Source organism: Mauremys mutica, chromosome 1 (assembly GCF_020497125.1).
Source record: "Mauremys mutica isolate MM-2020 ecotype Southern chromosome 1, ASM2049712v1, whole genome shotgun sequence".
Classification (NCBI taxonomy): domain Eukaryota; kingdom Metazoa; phylum Chordata; order Testudines; family Geoemydidae; genus Mauremys; species Mauremys mutica.
Window position 1 is genome coordinate 302,729,734 of NC_059072.1, and position 23,027 is coordinate 302,752,760.

The 23,027-nt window shown below is 41.4% G+C and overlaps 1 protein-coding gene across 9 annotated transcripts in view; it reads right to left on the minus strand.

The window, feature by feature from the left end:
- Window positions 1-23,027, minus strand: part of ENOX1 (ecto-NOX disulfide-thiol exchanger 1) — a 495,678-nt gene that overhangs the window by 119,093 nt on the left and 353,558 nt on the right. For all 9 annotated transcript variants that reach the window (XM_045012813.1, XM_045012820.1, XM_045012827.1 and 6 more), the window contains 2 exons: window positions 18,749-18,982; window positions 1,316-1,528 (listed from right to left, as the gene is read on the minus strand). In XM_045012813.1, coding sequence (XP_044868748.1) covers window positions 1,316-1,528; window positions 18,749-18,982 — 447 coding nt within the window. The remainder of the gene's footprint in view (window positions 1-1,315; window positions 1,529-18,748; window positions 18,983-23,027) is intronic.

Genomic DNA, 23,027 nt, shown 5'->3' on the forward strand with positions numbered 1-23,027 from the left:
AGTGACAGATGTTCCACAATCGTTGATGATTAACAGAATTAATTAGATGGATTTAACTAAGGTCCAGACTGATGACACTAGCTGATTTTTTAACCCTGCTGAAGAAGACATTTTTAAATACTAGAACCAGCTGTTGTACATGTAAGTTTTGGAAACCTGGTATGAACAGAACAACATGGTCGTGGTAGTGCTCACTTTCCTTTTTCTCACACATTATTTTTCAGTCACTGAGATGTAAAATGACCTGCCTATCCAAACTACCATGGGTATTAACTGTTCTTGAAAACTCACCCACTGCACACGTCCTCAGATAATAACTCCATCTTTTAGTATGATATCATAGTGTTTATGGTGCATATAGTTAATGTATATGTAAATAGCAAAGGCATAATTAAGACACAACAGTGCAACATGCATATTGGTCTCAGACTAAAAAATATTCTTAATTTTTTTTGTCTTGTATGCTTAAGCAGGATGCATCTTTGTAGCTATAATTAGATCCATTATTTGAGGAACTTGAGGTAATTGGAATCTAGCCTTTTTCCATGTGGATTGGGTGCAGATGGACTGAATGAATCAAAAACGAAGATTGTAGGGATGCATTATACATATGAAAATCCTGCATAAATGAAGTACAATTGTTTTAAAGGGCCCTAGGCAATTATCCTGATTATTGTTTTATGAGGGAACCCCATTAAGATGAGTTGATTGATTATATTTCTGTACAGGGAAAAATTGCCAGCACTAAATATTTTAGACACTTTACCTGCCAAATAAATGCTGGCAGAAAATCAACGGAGCACTTGTGCTGCCAACAGCGGTGCAGAGAGTTCTTTTGCTGTGGGGGTGGCCTCAGCACACTGTTTATAAACCTCCTGAAAGGGGTTCATTTCTATAACTTGTTTTTACCTAACCTCAATTCAAAAATACACTCTGAATGTGCTCTATTCTGTAGGTATCAAAGATAACTAGAATTCCTTATCTCTACAACTCACAGATAAGAGATCATTGCACTCCAGGTAAAGCATGATCTTTCTCTGTTCCATATTAGGGATACTTTTGTCTGGTCAGTTTCCTGAAACATTATGGATCCTATAGTATGTCTCAGTCTATTAATGGAAAAACTACTGAAACTTTGCTCACCTTGAGAAATAAGCTCTTAGGAATGGTCCTTGTTCCTCCAAATTGCTATAGCGTATGAAATAGGATATGAAGTAGAATGTGACTTTATCATAACTACTTACCCCCGAATACACAAAACACACCACCACTACCACAATTACAACAACAACACTAGACAAAAAGAGTTACTTACATTGAGTGAGGATCCCTGTTAAGGCATTTTTAAAACTCTCCTTGGCTTGTTCCATTTCTTGTTCATGAGTGGCTTTCTCATTCATAAGTCGGCGAACGTGACTATTTGCTGACTGCACCATTGAATAGAATTGATTTGCAGAGCGACGATTCACCTCGCCTCGCTCAATCCAGGTAAGCAGCACTGTGATGGCCTCTGAAAATTTGCTGTCATCTAGAACAGTCAAACCACAGGTTTTAAATTACAGATATAAATATCCCAGGAACGATACAATTTCTGTGCTATGCCACATAAAAATCCTCATCAATTGTGCTTACACTGTATCATATTGGGTTACACTTTTTGGTCCATTGTTCCATCAGATCTAGGGAGCTGATGCTATCATATGAAACTCCATAAATTTTCATCCAAAGCCTATCTTCTAGTGATTATAATGGTTCTCTTCCTTGAAAAAAAAAGTGGCCTGAATTTTCACATGCACTAAAGAAATGGTAAGGGTGTGTGTGTGTATGTGGTGCTAGATGTATTAAACGGTATAAGGGATTTAATGTGGGATGCTATAGCATGATGTTTCAGTTACGTCAGGGAGCACCTGCATTTTGTGTCCACATTGATTGGCCTTTAGTATTGTGCATTTAAAGGTTTGTACATGTTCCCAAAGACCTCAAGCTGGGCAAATAATAATACATTCTTCTACAATAAAAATTCTGCGTTCTGTGGATCTTGTCAAAACACAGGGTCTAGATCTGCATGTTAAATAAATCCACTCAAAATCTTCCAGTGACACAGACCCCAACTACACTTAGTTCCTCTACTTGCACCTATTACTGTATGCTGACTGCACTTTATGGTCATCAAGAAACGGAACGGAGAAGCATTGTAAGTACACTAGACATTTAGATCCTGGACTAGACAATTAGATCCTCTGACTGTCAGATCCTGAGTCTGGACGACAGAGTATAGATCACTTGATAGTGGCCCTGTTCTTTTCATTCCCTTTGAAGCATCTGGCCCTGGCTACTGTCAGAAGACAGGATACTAGGGTAGATGGACCATTGGCCTGACCCAGTACAGTCATTCTTATGTTTTTGTGAGGTTGTATAAAAAAAAAACCTCAACAACCAAACAAGACCAACCCAAGTATTATAATGATAAAGGGCCTGAATCTGTCATCATTACTTAAAATGAGTAATTTATTCATGCAAGGCTTCTCAGTGACTTCAAGGAGACTAGCAAGAGCGCTACTCACCATCAGTAAAAGTAGAAGAATTGGGATGCAATTAGAGTTGGAAAATATCTACTAGTCCATCTTACTCACTAATCCTTCCAGTGCAAAATTTCACCCTGCAGTATATTTCCTAGTACTTCATCTAATACTTTTTTTTTATTGAAGATCTCCTGGGATGATTCTTCCACCTCTTCCTCAAGAGAGTCTTACAGCGAGGTCCATTAAACTGTGAAATAAAACTTCCTTACAATTCAGCCTACATGTGATATTTTTTTCTGATTTTGTCCATTTACTGAATAATTCATCCCGATACTTGGTGTTACTTCCTTCGTATATTTTAAATGATTAGTATTTCTTCCCTGCTGCATAAATGTCTACTGTTCTGGGGGGAAGGATGCAGAGGTTTCGCCCAATGCCATTTTAAATGAATATGTGAAAATACTAAAACCAGCCAATGACGTGGAGAGATCTGGCAAGTATTTTTAATTGTTTTGTAAGGTAACACAATCTATCTGTAAGAAATAATAAAAATAAGTAATAATAATTCTTATATGTTATACAGGACTGTTTATTCTAGATCACAAATCACAATACAAAGAAGATGGGGACCTAAGACCCAGAGAGGTTCAGCGAGTTGCTTGCGGTCATGCAGCAGGTCGGTGGCAGATTTAGGAATAGATCCCAGGTCTCTGGACTCTTAGTTCAGCCCCCTATTCACTGAACCATGCAGTCACCTACAACAGCTGGATAGACTTTTTGCATTTGAGAGACTCTCAGTAATCCACAAAATAAAAGCATCACAATGTCCTATTTTTGCATTGTGTTGTGTGTGTGTTGTGACTTTGCATCCACACATGACCATGCCCTCATTCTCTTTCACTTATTTTGTGGCCATTGAGAAGGAAAGAAATGGGGTCTCTGTGATGGTACCTCCCATAAGGCTTTATGGAAATATGCTTAGAATGTGTTTTATGCTACATATGCCATGTAACATATCTCTGTAAAGGTTATGATCTACTGAATGTATTAATCCTATTTGTATGCATGTATCATTTTTGTATTCGAAGTTATAAATGTTATGAATGTTGGTTGTGTACTGGCTTGATTTCTAAATAACCTTAGTCGAGCATTTGGTTAGTTCCTGGAGAAAGAAACATTGAAATTAAGTACCTAATCAAGAAACACTTAAAGGACAATGGATCTTGGAATGCTCCAATCCACATAAGAAACCTGCTTGAGGACATTCAAGGTAGCATGTAAACAATGGATGCTACCTGTAAAAACTGTGAGTCATGCATGGACATGTGACTTGCCCAGGTGACTCCAAAACTCCATCTTGGAGCTGGACTTTGCATAGGAGAGAGGAGGGGATCTCCACTCACAAAAATAAAGTCTATTTAAGTCCGTGGGAGACCCCTCCATTTTGCTGGCTAAAGGGAGGAGCCATCATGAAGAATCCCCTAGCTACCACCTGAGCTGGAACAAGAGCTGTACCAGGGGAAAGAATTGTGCCCAGGCTTGGAAGGTGTCCAGTCTGAGGAAAAAACCTACTGAAGCATCTCTGAGGGTGAGATTATCTGTATTCAGTTTGATTAGACATAGATTTGCACGTTTTATTTTATTTTGCTTGGTAACTTACTTTGTTCTGTCTGTTACTACTTGGAACCACTTAAATCCTACTTTCTGTATTTAATAAAATCACTTTTTACTTATTAATTAACTCAGAGTATGTATTAATACCTAGGGAGGCAAACAGCTGTGCATATCTCTCTATCAGTGTTATAGAGGGCAAACCATTTATGAGTTTACCCTGCATAAGCTTTATACAGGGTAAAGCGGATTTATTTGGGTTTAGACCCCATTGGGAGTTGGGCATCTGAGTCTTAAAGACAGGAACACTTCTGTGAGCTGCTTCCAGTGAAGCCTGCAGCTTTGGAGCAAGTAATTCAGACCCTGGGTCTTTGTTGGAGCAGACGGGAGTTTCTGGCTCAGCAGGAGATGGTGCTGGGGCCCTGAGCTGGTAGGGAAGGCAGGGGTAGAAGTAGTCTTGGCACATCGAGTGGCAGCTCCCAAAGGGGTTTCTGTGATCCAACCCATCACAGTCTCCTCTTTCTCTGTCCCACTTTTGGATGCCAGCACTTAATTCACTCTCACGAGTGAAGCTCACCAGACATATAGACCTTAAAAGAGCTCTTTATAGAATTCAGCTCAGAAATCACTGGGTTGAGGACCTCTGAGCTAGGATGAAATCCTGATCCTATTGAAATCCATGGGAGTTTTGCTGGTGACTTCAACAGAACAACGATTTCACCCCTACAGCATAGGGTTTATTGAAGTTACAATATAGTCAATAGAGAATAGCCTGTAATCATTTCTGTAAATGTTAGCATGCATAGTCTTAAAATCCGATTACACAATAAAGCAACATCATGAAACTAGGTGATTTTGTGGACAATACTAGCTTTTTAACTCTGGAAATTTAGCTGATGTTGAACATAAGGTATATAGAGTTTAATAGATTCTTCTCTTTTTTCCTTGTAGGTATCAGCATATTTTACCCCTCATAAAAATTAAGAGAAATGGTGCACGTCAGCAGTCAGCAGAACTGAACAAAAAATATTTAGTTGTGATGCATTTTTTAAAAAGCACTTTTGCAGAACTATCTTCCCGTTTGCTCTCTTACTTTAATCTCTGCGCAGCATGCCAGTGCATGCCATTTTGCTATTGAGCCTACAATAAATGAAAACACCGCTCCTTTGTTCTTATTAAGCACAGTTGGGGGCCATACAAGATGTTCATAAACATACCATCTTTCTGTCAAACAGTTTCAACCCATTAACTGACCTGCTCCCTCACCTGTATATTTACTGAAAACCTATTTTAACGTACCCTGATCCCAATGAGCAGGGTCCTGCTAATTGATGGTTCTTCACAATCAGAAAATAAATCTTCAGTATTAAACATCAGAAATTTTACTAGTTACATAATTAGGAGATATATTTTTCTAATAATTTAATAAATGCTAAAGGGTAATAAGTTCACAGCAGAACTACATTAGTTAATAATAGGTTTTCTCTACCGGTTCAAATATTCCTAATTTCATCTTCATTCCTAACTTTTTAAATCCATGATTCCACTACCCAGTTACTGGCAAATTGCAACTCTAGTTTAATTAATTTTCTTCATCCAGAACACAGTGTAACTCTTTATGAGCAATCCCCAGTTAACGTGGAGAACCACCTTTCAATATCTGATGTAAATTCTTAATCAGTAGAAAGTTTTCTGTACCAGAGAAAACAAAAACAAGAGAATCTACTTTAAACAGGGTTTGGATTGCAGTCTTTTTAAAGCCATTCGTTTAGGCAGAAACTAATTCTGTTCACAGGTATCACCTCAGAGGTACAGCAATAAAAATACAGAGTACTGTTTAAATAAATGCTCTTAGGTATGTTTCTTTATATAATCGTTCCATTAAAATGTACCATATATTGAAGTATTTTCTTGCACTTAAATGCAGTCTCCAAAGTTAAAGTGCGTTTAGACAAATTATGCCTCTGACGACAGTACATCAATTACACAAACCTACACAGTACTTATGCACAGTCTGCTGGGCTTTTAGTTGTATTGAAAGTAGTGATGTGTATCTTTTAAATGCTATTAGTCTTCTGATGACAGCTAGCCTGGTGTCAATTGCTAGCAATGTTTAGGTGTCTTTTTCTGGACACAATCATTCACGTTTCCAGAGATAATATATTTTAAAATTCTTTTTATGTCACGTGAGAATAGTTGGCACTTACATCCTAGCTCAAAAGCGAGTTTATAGGAAAAATAAAGAAAGGGAAATGATTCCCCAGAGCTGACTAGAAAATTTCTCCAAGCAATATTTATATGAAAAATGAGAAACAATTGTTGATGAACATTTTAAAATCTTTCTTCAATTTTTTGATCAGCTCTAAACAACCCATAAACTTCCACCAGCTACTGCTGAGGTTGCCTCAAAATAGGATACGAGAGGCTGTGATACAGACACTCATTGGCAGTGGATCCCCCATTCTTTGCAAACAGCTCTGTCCTCAGACTTGACAAACTCACTACACGAAACACCTCTTACAGGATACTTATCCATAAGAGTAACATGTAATGTATCTAAGAAAGCTCATGACTTTGTCAAGACTCATAATCATTGTGAGCCATAAATGTGGACAATATTTATGGAATAATGGACCTGGAATAGAAATTAGTCACCAGGACATAATGTTTCTTGATGATGAACTATTTTAAGCAAGTATCAGAGGGGTAGCCGTGTTAGTCTGGATCTGTAAAAGCAGCAAAGAGTCCTGTGGCACCTTATAGACTAACAGACATATTGGAGCATGAGCTTTCGTGGGTGAATACCCACTTCCTCGGATGCATCTGACGAAGTGAGTATTCACCCACAAAAGCTCATGCTCCAATACCAATAAGGTGCCAAAGGACTCTTTGCTATTTTAAGCAAGAGGGAGTTGACACCCCCTCCTTAGTCAACTGGCGAGGTAATGCAAGAGCTGATTGATTGTCTCTCTTGACGCATTCCAGAACAGTCAATGGAAAGCCATCAGAGACAAGAACAAACAATCGAAACCACTTAAAGGTAGAAGAGAAGCTCTATAAGAACGCAGGGGTTTGTACTGCCTGTGAATAGAAACAAAGGGCTGTTTTCAATATAACAGAATGTAGGGAATGGCACACTGGCTCCATTCACTGAGAAACCCCCCTGGGGTGCTTTCATTAATATCTGGATCCTGGCTCTTGAAAAACAGTCACCTCTGCAATAGACTGAACTTTGGGGGACAGTCTACTTCATTAACTAGGAAACACAATTATTGATAAGTGTAGGCTCAGGTTCATGTTTTATGATTTTGTTGTGTATTATAACCACTTGTTTCCACCACTCTTTCTTGTGTCTAGTTAAATCTTTATTATTTCTTAAATAAACCTACTTTTGTTTTATTGTAAGTGCTCACAAGTGCTGTATGGTTTACAGGAGAGTTGTTTTCAGGTAAAACTGGTACATTGGGGTATGCTGCACCTTTGGGTGAAGAGGATCTCGAATTTCTGTGAGTGGCCAGTGTCAGGGGCTAGATATTACAGTGGAAATGATTCCAAGGGATTCAGGGACTAAAGTGAACCTATTATTAATGTGCATGGCGAAGGAAAGGCTGGCATAAGCCCAGAGGAGAGTGTTTGAGTGTCTGAAGGTCTGGCGGTGCAAGGGAGCTGACATCCAGCTATCACAAGAAAGACTCCCTCTCGCTGAAGGCAGATGGGTAACAATGTGACTCACAGTCCTAGGTACTCTAAGAACCATTGCAGAAGCATAAACTTAAAAAAATCCTACTTTCAGTGAATGGAGTTTCTCCAGTTTACACTGTTGTAGCTGTGGGCAGAATTGCCCCAACATGATCTGAAATTTTATGAGTACTCATCTCAGCAAAGTTAAGCCTGTGAATAAGCACTGGCAGGATCTGGGCCATAGTTCTTATAATCTTTCCCATTTTATGGTGACAAACTGATACTCTGATCACAGTGGAGACAGGCTTTCAGACACTCCAGTGTTCCTGTCATTTCCTTATTTATAGTCAGGGCTGTCCTTACCCATATGCAAAGTACACAGCTGTGTAGCACCAGGAAATCTGGGGCATCAAATCTCCTGGTGCCCCACGTAGTTGTGTGCTGCTCCAGCCCATGCTCTGCTTCTTCCTCATGGCCTCTGCCCCAGCTCCTCCTCTTCCCACCCCTGCTCCGCCTCAGCCCCCACCCCCACTCCCCTAAGGACTGAAGCAGGGCCAGGCCTGAACTCACCAGCGGCGGAAAGTTCAGTGGCCCGGCCCCATGCTGCCACTGAGTACTGGGGGGGTGGTTCCCCACTTTCCCCAGAGCCAGCCCTGTCCCCCCCCATGTGAAGGCCTGGGGCCAGCCCCCACCCCCCATGGGGAAGCTGCGTAGGGCCCGAGAATAGCTAGGGACGGCCCTGTTTATAGTACTGTATTCTCAGCAAGTTTGCAGATGACACTTAGCTGGGGGGGTGGGAGGTAGATGTGCTGGAGGGTAGGAATAGAGTCCAGAGTGACCTAGACAAATTGGAGGATTGGGCCAAAAGAAATCTGATGAGGTTCAACAAGGACAAGTGCAGAATCCTGCACTTAGGAAGGAAGGATCCCATGCACTGCTACAGACTGGGGACTAACTGGCTAAGCAGCAGTTCTGCAGAAAAGGACCTGGGGATTACAGTGGCTGAGAAGCTGGATATGAGTCAGCATGTGCCCTTGTTGCCAAGAAGGCCAACGGCATATTGAGTTGTATTAGTAGGAGCATTGCCAGCAGATCCAGGGAAGTGATTATTCCCCTCTATTAGGCACTGGTGAGGACACACCTGGAGTATAGAGTCCAGTTTTGGTCCCCCACTACAGAAGGGATGTGGAGAAATTGGAGAGAGTCCAGTGGAGGGCAACGCAAATGATCAGGGGGCTGGGGCACATGACTTACGAGAAGAGGCTGAAGGAACTGAGGTTATTTAGTCTGCAGAAGAGAAGAGTGAGGGGGGATTTGATAGCTGTCTTCAACTACCTGAAGGGGGGTTCCAAAGAGGATGGAGCTAGGCTGTTCTCAGTGGTGGCAGACGACAGAACAAAGAGCAATGGTCTCAAGTTGCAGTGGGGGAGGTCTAGGTTACATATTAGGAAATACTATTTCACTAGGAGGGTGGTAAACCACTGGAATGGGTTACCTAGGGAGGTGATGGAATCTCCATCCTTACAGTTTTTTATGGCCTGGCTTGACAAAGCCCTGGCTGAGATGATTTCGTTGGGGATTGGTCCTGCTTTGAGCAGGGGATTGGACTAGATGACCTCCTGAGGTCTCTTCCAACCCTAATATTCTAGGATGAGAACCTATACTGCACCTCTAAGAAGCACACAACAGAGCTTGCACCCAGAGGAAAGGGGCTATGGCATCCAGCTTGTTGTCCTGAGTCTGGGCTGTTCTGAGGCTGCCAAAGACCATGCCAATAACTTAGACAGCACTGGAGGCCTGCCTTAATGTGCCAAACGGGCCGGATGGGGAAGGGAGGTATGTTCCATGTTTATTTGCTTGGTTTGCCATTGATGTGTTATGTTATCTTGGTCATTTATTTACCTGTAATTTATATTTCTAAAATGTAAGTTTGAGCCCATATAAAAGAAAGTCAAAATAAATGATTTATGCAGGTGAGTCAGGTTAGGGTAGAGGTTTAATAACCCTATTCATCAACAGACTCAATCCTCATCTTCCGTGCACCAGAAATAATTTACTTCCCATCATACACCACGTTTGGTATCTGATTGATGCCCCATTTTCCTCTTGGCTTAAGCTCCTTTCCTGCAGACAATGTATGCCACTGATTTAGAAACCTAAGTCGTAAGTTTACTAAACTCTTGTTTTTTTCTGCTCATATACCGTATATAACTGTGTCATACTTCACACATCTGGCTGGTCCTTTTGGAGTTAAGAGCATTTTAAACCCTATGGCATTGCATAATAAATTGGCACCAGGGAATCCCAATTCACCGTGCCAAAGGGTTACTTTAAAGAATGATTAATCATCCATCTTAGTTTTTCTTAAATAAACTTAACTATATATTATATCCAGGAAACTTTTTACATCATAACATATTGTGGCTGAAACTAAAAATAAAAAAAAATACTTACTAAAAGATATCCCAACTGTAATAATTCCAAATTGTCTAATCAGTCTCTTCCAAATTCAAATCACAGAGGATCCTTCCATAGGTGGATGTTCTGTGTTACACACAGAAATTCATTATCTTGTTCTGCTGATGCTATTATTTCCAATAAAATGTAATTATGAGATTATTGAGTTTCCTCCCTATTTCTCAAAGTCGTACTAGAAACTTTTAGATCCGTGAACTGCAATTTCCGAGTCAGTTATAATTGAGTAATTTGGCAGTGCTGTGCATTTAATCAGCTATGTTATATTAACATTTTAAAATTCACATTGATGGAATATGGATTATGTGAGTCAGGACCACACTCAGAACACACTTAATAGTAAATGTATTTATTTTAGGTGTAATGAGTAGACCATCCAGGGAATTGGGTTACCCAGCCATTGATAGCTGAGTGAACCCTAAATTTCATTATCATAAGGCAACATTGCTCTCACAACAGCTCCTGCTGGTCACTCCTAAATCTAGCCAGATGTATGTCTCACAACAGATGCCAATGGCATATGGAATAAGGAATGGAAAAACACTGAAATAAACACAGGAATGGTGAGTGAACAAATTTGATATAAAAATGCTGAAACCTGTCTATTACATGTCTTTGTATGGAATATAATAATTAAGAATAGGATGCAAAAATGCCTCAAAATTATTTCAGTAGCAACTACATTAGGCACTCTGCAGTTTCATTAGAAGGAGCTCAGAACTGACTTCCTTTCTGATGCATTATTTTTGGTCTCTACTACATTAAACTTCATTAGGTTCCCCCTTTGGCTAACCGCACCACTTCTGCGAGGCTTAAAAGTCTAGCTTGAAGTATCGAGTTATAATGAAAACAGAGTGGATTTCCTCTCAGTAAAATATCCTATTTCGCAAGCAATTAAATATTGTTTATACTTCTAAGTATGTGCAAGGGCTGAGATTGACAAGCTTGATGTTACCTGAATCTTGCAGAAGATGCGTCCCCAGTTAGTTCATGCTACTATAACTGCCATCTACTTATTTAAATTTCCAATCTGTTCTCTCTTCAGGGGGATAATACAGTACCTGGCATAGATGCAGCTTCTGAATTTTGCAAATTCTATTTTTTTTTAAATGGAAAAGCAGGTGGATTACTTTGCTGTGCTCAGAATAAGACACTGCATATAAAAGGGAGGTAAATAATAGAATAATGTTCATGTCTTACAGATGTTTATGTTCCCTTCCTATAAAATAGTTTAAAGCAGATATTGAGATTTGGTGAGATGCCTTCATTAGACAGTAAGACTGCTTGACTACCTGCAGCAAATAAGACAGACACAGTATTTTAAAATGGCCTCTTTGCAATAAGTGTTTTGTGAAGATGATACTATTAGGTAAAGATGAGCTTGAATTAGGAATCTCATGGTGTTCAAAGCTCCACTTTGGAACCTAAATGTCACATGCATACAGATTAAAATGATTTGTTCCAATGTACCTGTTAGAGCAGCATCCACATAAAGAAAGAAGGTCAACATACTGAGCGTATCTTTAGCTGGGACTTCATTGTTGTGGGCACAAAATTGCATGAATAGTCATACGCATGCATGAAAATGTGGTCCCAAATATCTGTTCTCATAGCTTTTTATGCAGCAACAATACATCTGATTGGGAGGACTGATTATTAATTATTTATTTATAGTAGCACCTATAATGTGCTAAGATCTCAAAATCTAAAAGATATAGACCAGGGGAAAGAGGTACAACAAACAAGTGGTTATGGGCGCCACATTTTCATAACACACTATCTGATGATATTAAAAAAAGGTAATAATTGGAGATATACCAATCTCCTAGAACTGGAAGGGACCTTGAAAGGTCATTGAGTCCAGCCCCCTGCCTTCACTAGCAGGACCAATTTTTGCCCCAGATCCCTAAGTGGCCCCCTCAAGGATTGAACTCACAACCACCCTGGGTTTAGCAGGCCAATGCTCAAACCACTGAGCTATCCCTCCCCCGCTTGCTAAAATAAGTAGTGTATCCCCAATACCCTCGCATGATGGATTCTGATCTACAGCCATGCTCCAATGTAGAAATGCATGATTTCCTTAACTATCTGCCAACTCATTACCACATTTCAGCAAGGACATGGACTGCTACCTAGGATGCATGAGTGTGCCTCAGAAAGGGGGTTGAAAATTTCATCAAACCACCACCGCAGGTCTGGATATTTTATCATTATCTCGGATACATGGATGAGCATACATTCTTCATCCTCTTGTCTATCATATCAGCACTTTGATGCTCATTTCATTCTAATAATCCTGCCACTGCTTTCCCTCTTGTTCAAATCTCAGCTCTTTTCACGTGTTGGACCCAGGAAAAAGGGCTACATATATTACACAGGATTCTGACAACCAGATTAAAGTTGGTTTCTTTGTGACAGATATTGCCAACATAGTAAATGCCTTAGCAAAGGCTGTTACTGTGGTATATATGGGTTCTATCCATGTTGGCTCAGGCTGTGATCAATGGACTAAAGAAAAAATAAGGATGCAAATGAACTTGTCACCAGAGCAAGAAGTATCTCTGTATACTGCTGCTATCAATGTAGAACAGTGCAGGAAAAGTGTAAGCAACCAGTCTTAGTGTTGTGGAAGCAAATTTGACCCCTGAGCTCAGACTCAGGTTCTCCAGCCACAAGATGTTGGCAATGTGTCAGATGTTAGATGTCGCACTTAGATGCCATGGTGAAAGCTGACCAGATGGATAGATAGACAGATGTGTTGAAGGCAACATAGGCACTTAGAGAGAGGAAACTCTTTGAAATCCCTTCTGATCAAAGCAAGTGCTGGTTAACATCAGGCACTCTGTGGAAATAAAAACGCCCAGCCTTCATCTGCCAGCAGGAAAGGGTTTTGCAGGGAAAAGAAAGTAGGGAGTGGAATTTTCAGGGCTCTGAGGATCTCTAAAAGAAAAATGTTATTCACTGTCTGTCCTAGAATGCAAATAAAGAGAGTGATTGATTGAGCTGGATCACAGTGGTCTCTTTACTAGATCTCTCCCTTGGTAGATGCATGAGTTTCTGCATAATTTAAACTTTAATTTTAAAAATATTTTTTCTAGTCCTTGTTTATTCCAAAGGGATCTAATTCCAAATATGAACTGATATAGGGACTGGAAATGAAGGTCAAACAATGTTCCCTCTCATACCTCTGCTTTTGTGGAACCATCTGGATGCCTGCCCCTTTTCATCAAAATAGGCTAACTCTACAGCCTAAAGATGTCACTTTTATTATCAGGATTGTTAACTACTTCACTGCTTATCAGTTTAGTAAATCACTCAGTAACTATAGTGAGATGACAGGAGTTTGGGATTTTAAACTGTGGACACAGTTTGAGTAGAGTAGTGCCACTTTTGCCCCTCAAAATAGGGCATAAGGTGGGATATGTCCCTCCCACTGGCATTAGTAGATGCCATGGAGGAGCAAGCACAGAAAACCAAAGTGTAGATTCAGCAGCCCTGACTCAAGCCATGCCTGAAGTCCAAAAGCCTGAATTTGATTTGCACCAGTGCCTCTTAACATTGCTGTGGCAATGTAAAGGGACTTTGAAGTGGGAGTAAATTACACTGAGTTTATGGCCCCTTTGCACTGTTAGAGTCATGTAAAAGGGAGGGTAGTGCGGAGAACAATCCAACCCTGTATCTTTGAACATGGAACAGTTTACTGTTTCAGATGCTATAGGAGCAGATAAACCAGAGGACAAACACTTAGTAGTGACAGCACTAGACTACAAATCTGGATATTGTCTTTGAAAGAGTGCATAATGGTAATGGCAAAGTGTTTACAGCTGTTTTGAACTTCTTATAGCAAGGCAAAGAGGCCCTGATTTTCAACAAAGACCCATACAAGCAAAAAAGAGTTGATTACAGCAGCAGTCTTTGAAATCTCATCATAGCACTAGCTATGCAAGACAGGGCAAGCATCTTGCAATGAAAGTAGCTTAAATCTCAAAGTGGTGAAACAATGCTGGTGAAACTAGTGGTTGTATCTGAAAAAAGCTCAAATACTCTCTTCTTGATAAACAAAAACAAGGGACTCAAAGAGAATCTCTTAGTCATACTCTGAAGGGCACCTTGAGCATTTCTTGGAATACCTTTTCACCTACTGGTCTCTTAAATGGCAATTCTGGCCTCTATTGAAAATGTAGCAAACAAATATTTTGAATACCCCGCATGCCTGCCAAGTAGCATTGCAACAGAAAGTCATTTTATAGGAGAAAAATGACTTTCAGTTACACTAGTTATGTTAAGAAGTAAAAGGGATATCAATTCTCATGTTCCAGAGCATAAACTGATCACAAGCTGGGGTCAGGAAGAAATATCCCCTCATGGTACAGTAATACACAGTTACGTGCATTATGAGGTTTTATGCTTTTTCTCAGAGGCATCTGGCATTGGCCACTGTCAGAAACAGGATAGTAGATGAGATGGACCATTGGTCTGTTCCACATGGCAAATCCGATGTTTTAAATGTTTTGCACAGCAGGAGATGAGGTTGCTCCTCCCATTGCAGGCTAGATCCTTAACATGAGCAGCAGCAATTTGTGTTTATGAGAACATACTTGCCATTGCAAAATTATAATCTCTAATCTCGGGCCTAGAAAAAGGCAGCATTGCTAGAAGAAAGAAAGAAAGAAAGAAAGAAAGAAAGAAAGAAAGAAAGAAAGAAAAAGAACATTTTATGTATATATTTGCATTTTTTTAAATATTAGGTCCATTAAAAAGAATTCTACTCATATTCCTTAGGATGGCCAAGAGTGATAAATGACTATGTGCTATGGGTAGAGCGGTCTCAGGGGGAGGGAGGTGGAGGGAAGAGACTGCTTAAAAAGAGCCGAGTCCTTTAGATCTCTGAGCCTTTTTTTGTGGATGGCAGAGGAAGACCAGGCATGATAATATAATATCAAGTTTTAAGCATAATGAGCATGGGTTGAAATGTGCAATTTTGGTCCACTGGTTTTGCCTGAAGTTTTCTCTCAGGAATTTGGGCATCAGATGATCGGGATCAGGCTTGTCAGTCCATACTGCAAGATCATATGCATTGTCTATATGGCTAATAAAGTTCCAAACAACCATGACTGAATAAAGGATGAGGCCTCTGACTGAAACCTGTTTGGATGACTCTACAAAGCCTGTGTTGGCTCAGCTGTCTCCAACTGGGTATTCAGTTCAGCATAAAACAAAGGAGAGTCAGGAAGTAGCGTTGAGTCAGGAAGTAGTAGTTGCCGTCATATTTGCACCCGGCCTTAAATGTAGGTGGTCTATCATTCCAGAACTGGGTCCAGTTGACTGTCTCTCTTTTGCATGTGAGTTCCAGGATGGGATTAAGAGGGGACTTGTACAAAAACCCCCATTGCTCCACTAACCATGATGGTCTGATTGAGCGGACTGAGACTCCTGGTACTGAAAGAATCACTGACGGTGATTGATGTCTAAGCAGATAATTCTTTTGGGTTAGGTCAAGATGTCATAGGTGAATTCTCTTTGTTTTTCTTTAATCAGCCATTTTCAGTCCGCTGCTGGATGAAGGCCTACCCCACTAAGATCCACTTTACCAGGGGAGTATCCTGGTTGATTTCTGATAACTCTTGCACCTGGCCAACTTCTGGACCTTGTGTTCAAGCAGGGCTTCGAGACTGGGGTGTATATGTGTATGTGGAAGTGGCACCCTTGTCATAGACTGACCGTTGCCCCTTCTGATCTGTTTTAACCATCCAAGTTCAGTGGCTAATGGAACTAATATAGTTCAAGATGGCACAGAGGCAGAATACTATTTAGCCAAACAGCTCACTCTATCACCTTGCCTGATAGGATTTTACATGAACTTTTGTCTTCAGCCAATCACACAGTAGCTTTTATACCCTCTTACCAGACTTTTTCCTCAGTGGTCAATGGTACACCAGAAAAACTGCAACACATGAAACAAGTGCGAAGATGTTTGAAATAATGGAGGCAGAGTTTTCATGCCAAGTCTGGCGGAGTACAATGATTTGTTGATGTCTTATGCTGGGGTTGTGCATAAGACAAGGAAAGATTTTTTGGAACCTCCATTATAGAATCTACAAATATGTAAGCAGCAAAGCTAGCCTGGGCTGTGTGTGGATGGTCTAGTGAATCCGGGTTGTCTCCACTCAGTTATCAAGTCAGATTTTCTTTGTTGTCAGGAATTTCCATGGGTACTTCGATGATAGAAAAATGCTTGAATCCAGACCAAACTGTCTGCCTCTGTGGTTGCAGAGCAGTATCTGAGGGTGGGTTTTTTTGGATGTGGGGAGATGTTAAATTTCTTTGCTTGAATTTTAGCCAGTATTGTTCAGTGAGGCTCTGGAGCTACTGCAGCAGTTGTAAACCTTGTGTGATGAAAGTTAGTGTAGAAGCACTGGGTTCATTATTGATGGTGTCAGTGCCATGCTTTGGGAGGGCATGGTAACAGCTGTCCTTATGAAAGCAATTGTGAGATCTCTGCTCAACAGTCCATCTTTCATGGAGGACAATCTTCCCTAACAACAGACTCGTTTTAAACTTCCCTTTTTGGGCAAAAAATTGTTAAGACTATTGTGGCAAAGCAAATCTGGTAACATCCCGAGCCTACGATTTCTTTGGTTCCAGTTAACCTTGATTCCAGCCTGGATACCGTATGGAAACTGCAGTAGATATGTTGGTCTAGCTCAGCTCTTGGATCTGGACGAAGATCAAGCATCCAGGCTGATTTTAGTTCTGCCAGCTGCTTTCAATACCATACACAGATTGTGAGGCTCTGGTGATGCGTCTATGGTCTCTAGCAGGGATAGATGATGTTTCTCTTGTGTTGCTCCATTCCTGTTTTTAAGAAGCCACAGGGTCGTACTAGCCAATGTATTATTTGTCCCAGGGTGTCTCTTTCATGTGGGGCACCACAGCATTCTATTCCTCTACCCTCTTGTGTACGGTGTCTATGAGTCCTTGGGATGGATTAGTGAGCGAGCATGGACATCAATATCTTCAGTATAATGATGAAACCCAACTCTGTGTGTTTACTTCAGCTGACCCAGGTGGTGCAGTTCTCTACTTGTTCAGCAGAGGAGAGCCCCTGCAGGGACATGGACATGCACATTTGTGCAGGCCACACACTAGCCAGCCCACAGGTTGTCATGCTTATGCTGTTGGAACCTTACCATTTACGCTGCCCGACTTTGTTTTGTGTGTGTGATTTTTAACCATGCCACCTATCATTGTGATTTCCTAGTTATCTGCATTTAATCCCAAACATGAATTAGATTTGTGTCCTTGATCCACCTGTGATACAGCTCTGTGTGGCTAGCACTATGCTCCCAGAGATAGTAGGGTGCATCTCTGCAATAATCTCCAAAGATGCAGGAGCACACTGTGTGCTATTCTTATCCTGCTTTCCAAATGTGTGTGTCACAGTTAGCACAGTATGCCAGTGTGCTGACAGCAAGATATTCCAAGTCTAATCTGAATAGTTACAATGGAAGAAAACAGTGGCAAGAATCATATTTTCTTGTGAGCTGACACGCTGCAGAGGTAACATTTTTGGCCTCTGCTCTGGGGAAAGGATACTAATCCCAGTTGCTAGAAGCCTAATGGAAAAGAAACCGAGAGATGAGAGGAGCCATTTGCTTTAAAATGTTTATATCTTTATGATGATTCACATGTTAAGTAATTATTATGGGTCCAAATCTTCAAGTCTGACCTTGACTAGTACTTACTCAGCACATGTATATATATCTCTATATACACAAACAAACAAAAAACCCTACAAAAATAAAAATCAAACAACTACACAGCACACACTATTCTTTCCCTGGGGAGAGGATGTAAGAATGAACTACCTGTGACAGATATTAGTCACAGCACTTAATTAACTACTGAAAGGCACTCCATGATGAGAGCAGTCTAAGAACTTGCACAGAACAGTATACTCCCGTAAGTAGTTCAATAGTTGAGTTCAGCGTAAGCCCAGTACGACTCAACATGAGTAAGAGCTGTAGAATTGGTTCCTACATGTGAACAATGTATATAAGAAATTGTGGCATTAAGAGTGCCTTCTCCAAGATGGATAATTATGTCACATGAAAGACTCCCCTTATCCAAGGTGGATCTCATATGCTGCTCATGGATTCCCTGCTCATGTACTATATACCTTGACGTAAAAAAGCAGAAAAAAACCATTCAAAAGACTTCTGAATGTTTAAATTAAATTGTTAAAATAAAAATGCCAGAGGGACACATACTGAAAGGTATGTACATATTATAATGGTGACAACATCAGCAGCAGAGGGATGAAGGAAGAGGGCAAATAAAAGAGCATATTAGAGAGAAATCAGCAGCACTATTATGATGGGATTTCTTTATCAATGTTCTTACATCTGGGTGGCTTCTGCTCTTAGAATATAATACAGTGGAAAAAAAATGTCCATTACCTTTCAATTTTTCAGCCAGCAAAGTAGCTTCGTGTTCAGAATAATGCATTATTGCCGGAGGAGAGGGAGGTCGTAGTCTGTCTTCTTCCATTTTACGCCTATGACGTTCTTCTCTGGCCAGCATTCTTTGTTTGCATTCCCATTCATAAAAGTCATCTCTTGCCTGAGCGAAATCAACATGAAGGCGACCTGAATCCTTTTTGTCTGTGCTAGATCCTAATCTCATGCGGTAACCTGAAAGCAACAAGCAGAACTGTTGAAGTTTTTATTTATTTATACTTTTTAGGCAGTGAAGGAAAAAAATCAAAAGTTCATTTGCTTTTACCTAGCCACCTTGATCTCCTAACTACCATCTCATATCAAACTTTTAATTGTCATTTATATATACATCCATCTACACATCCAGCCTTCTATATTGCTAAAGCATACATCACCACCAGCAACATTTGGATCCAGGTTTAGAACACCCTCAAACTTTGAGGTATTGCAGTTTGAGGTTCCAAATCTTTATAAGCACAGAGGTCATTTGCAAAACTGTGCAGCTACACTGGGTTTGGATTTTGAACCCCACCTAACCCAGGAAGTGTTTGGATCAGGCATAGTTCTGGTTCAGAAGATTTGGACAAAAGATTGAAATCCTTGAAAATCCCTGCCAGAGATAAATGAGCAAATTGTGTTATAGAAATTGCCAGCCCCAGGGATAATGCATCACACTCTGCATTGAAGCTGGACCTCAGGCTTTGACCTTTCATAGTCACAAACACAATATGCTAACAGCATGGGAGCAGATATAACTAGATGATCAAATTCAGTCTAAGGGTACGTTTACACTTACCTTCCCGGTCGACGCGGTGAGTTCGACTTCTCGGAGTTCGAACTATCGCGTCTGATCTAGATGTGATAGTTCGAACTCCGGAAGCGCTGCGGTTGACTCCGGTACTCCACCACTGCAAACGGCGGTGGCGGAGTCGACGGGGGAGCCACGGAGTTTGACCCCGCCGCGTCTGGACAGGTAAGTAGGTCGAACTAGGGTACTTCGAATTCAGCTACGCTATTAACGTAGCTGAATTTGCGTACCCTAGTTCGACCCCCCTTCTTAGTGTAGACCAGGCCTAAGAAGAACTGCATTTATACTCAATATTTTGTCTGAAAATGATTGTAATAGAGTACACTGGTTTATCAGAAGAAGCAATCTTGTTGTAGACAATGTGTAAAAGGTGCTTGTTATGTCCCTTCAGTAACGTCTTATGTAGTCATAGGTGGGTCAATGCTGCACCTGCTAAAACTAACAGATTGTAAGCTCTTTAATATAGTGGCCATGCACAATGGGCCCTGATTTTCATTGGATCCTCTGGGTGCTAAATGAAGAAAGGTAATCCGCTGGGACAATACTGCACAACAGCATAAGCTGAGCTGTTAGGATAGGTCCTATTTTGTTAAGAATCCTCGGGATAATGTACAGATGCCTATTGGTGACAATGGGCAAAGGGTTCACTGCTCTTTATAAAGCAGCTCCTGTCTCAGCCCTGACAAACTCACTACCCCAACACATCACTTTCATGGTATCTATATATGAAGGGTTGCATAGGAGGTCTCTATTGAAAGCTTTGCATGGTGTCAAATATCGTGTTAGTCTATATCCACAAAAACAACAGTGGCACCTTAAAGACTAACAGATTTATTTGGGCATAAGCTTTCGTGGGTAAAAAACCTGAAGAAGTGAGTTTTTTTACCCACGAAAGCTTATGCCCAAATAAATCTGTTAGTCTCTAAGGTGCCACCAGACTCCTTGTTGTTATTGAAAGCTTGTAAGTTATCAGTACTTGTGATCATTGTGAGAGATGTGTGTATGGGTAATATTTACGGAATAATATGACTCTACTAAAAATTTTTCCCTTACGGACTTGGAGTGAAAGTGAGTCACCAGGGGATCTTATGTCCTGGTAATGGCCCATTCAAGGTGGCTCGGGAGTTGTCATCTCTCCCTGACTGGCCAATTATGTAATGTACTGTTCAAGTGTCTACCCTGGCCCCATCTCAGAAAATTCAATGGAAAACCATCAAAGACAACTTGAAGGTAAAAAGGAACATTGCAACACACAGACTATCACCCTATCTGTGAATAAAGACAAAAGACTATTTTGGTATATCCCATCCCAACATGGAGAGGGTGCAGGGCTTGTTGAGCAGGGCTGTTTCATGAAAGATTGGACTGTGGTTCCTGTGAAGCTCTGCAACAGACTGAACTTTGGGGAGAAAATCTACCGTATTAGATAGGAAAGTAACTATTAAGAAGGGTAGACCCAATTCACATTTTACGATTTTGTTTTGTATTTCCATCACCCTCTCTTGTTTCTAGTGGAACCTGTATTCTTTCTTAAATAAACCTTCTTTCGTTTTATTATAAGAGCTCACAGGTGCTGTGCATTCTACAGGAGTGGTGATTTAGGGTATAGGCACCGACTTGCCTCTGCCCCTGTCCCTGTCCCAACTCCACCCCTTCCATGAGGCCTCGCCTCTTCCTCACCCCCTTTCCGACCCTTTTGTGAAAATCCCTGCCCCAAGTCCTCCCCCTCCCTGCCCCTATTCTGACTCCTTCCCCAAATCCCTGCCCCAGCCCCACCTCTTCCCCGCCTCCTCCTCCTCCTCTGAGCATGCCATGTTCCCACTCCTCCCCCTCCTTCCCAGAGCAGCCAAACAGCTGTTTGGTGGCGGCTGGGTGGGAAGCGCTGGGAGGTAGGGGAGGAGCGGGGATGCGGGGGCGCGCTCAGGGGAGGAGGTGGGGGAAGAGTCAGCACCTCCCACAGAGCCACTCACAGAGTCAGCGCCTATGATTTAGGGTAAAACTGGTAAACTTGGCCACACTGCTCCTGTGGGGGCAGAGGATCAGGGATTTCTGTGAGCAGCCAGTGGCAGGGGCTGGGTATCACAAGGGGACTCAGGAACTGGGCTGCACTTCTCAGGTGTGGTATAGTCCAGAGGGGAATGCTTGAGAGGCTGAAAAGCAGCTAGCTAACACCCAGTCACCAGAGGCAAGACTCCCTCTGGCTAATGGTAGGAGGTAATGAGATGACTCAAAGCCCTGGATACCCCGAGAACCATCACAATCCTTTCTCAAGTTATACATTACTGACTGAAAGAAAATCTTAACATAATCCTCCTAGTTCTCAACCAGTGCTTCAGGGGAAATTTTAGCGAGTGCAGAAAGCTGTAAACAGTGCATACAATCACAGGAGACACTGAAAAATAGGTAGAATTCGCCACTTTGCAGAAGGATTGCACAAATCCCACTATGCCCACCCTTGTAATAGCTCTGTTCATGAGGGTACGAGGGGAACAGCCCAATAGGAGCCTCTGGATGCTGGGTAGCTGAGCTCCACGCTGGCTCTGGTTAGGCTGTCCCTAAGGTAAGTCACTCTATTCATCTGTATTGATGCATTTATGAAGACCCAATGACTGGGGATTCCTGTGTACGGTACATGAAAAGGCAGAAGCTGTTTTTCTTCCCATAAACTTGAACAGCAGCCACTGCCTGCCTGTGCCTTGAGCAGGTTTGATCCTGTCCCTCCTAGATACCACAGGTTCCAATGCAGCCTTTGGGCTTTGTAAGGGGAAGGGGAAAGCTGGGCTTTGAACGGAGAGGGGTGAATGCTGTGACAGAGTACATTTCTAACTTAGGGCTATAATATGTTCTATCTGATTGTTGTTAAGGGGGTTATTGTCTAGATTAAAAAGGGTTAGTTAAATCAGAGGTTGACTGCACATATGCAGAAAAGGGGACAATGGCTTCAGATACTTAAGAGACCATGAAGGTGATATTTGCTTTGACGTTTTACCTCTAACACCCAATTGAGCTCAACAGTCTAGCTTGGCAAAGGGGAGAAGGGTTCCAGCTTGCAAACACAGGAAAACTGGAACAAAGAACAGCCCACAAGGACAGAGCAGAGAGAGACTGTTGGAGAACAAACTGACACCCAGAGCCCAGAGATTAGGAGACTGGGGTAAGAGAGGCCTGCCTAAGCCTTTACGAAAGATAAAGCTGTGTACAGCTTGTTACTGTTTTAAACTCTTCTCCTATAGTTTGCCATTTTCCCACAGTTAAGGTTAAACAATATTTTAGTTTAAGAAAGCCATTTGGTGTCACTGTATTCTCCACTGGCCACAAGATATCAAAAGGAGGAACCACAGGTACTCAAACCCACTCAGACCTGTTGGGGGTAAGGACTCCCCGGCTGCTGTAACCAAGAACCTGGTCTGTGAGTGGGAGAATGGTGTGATT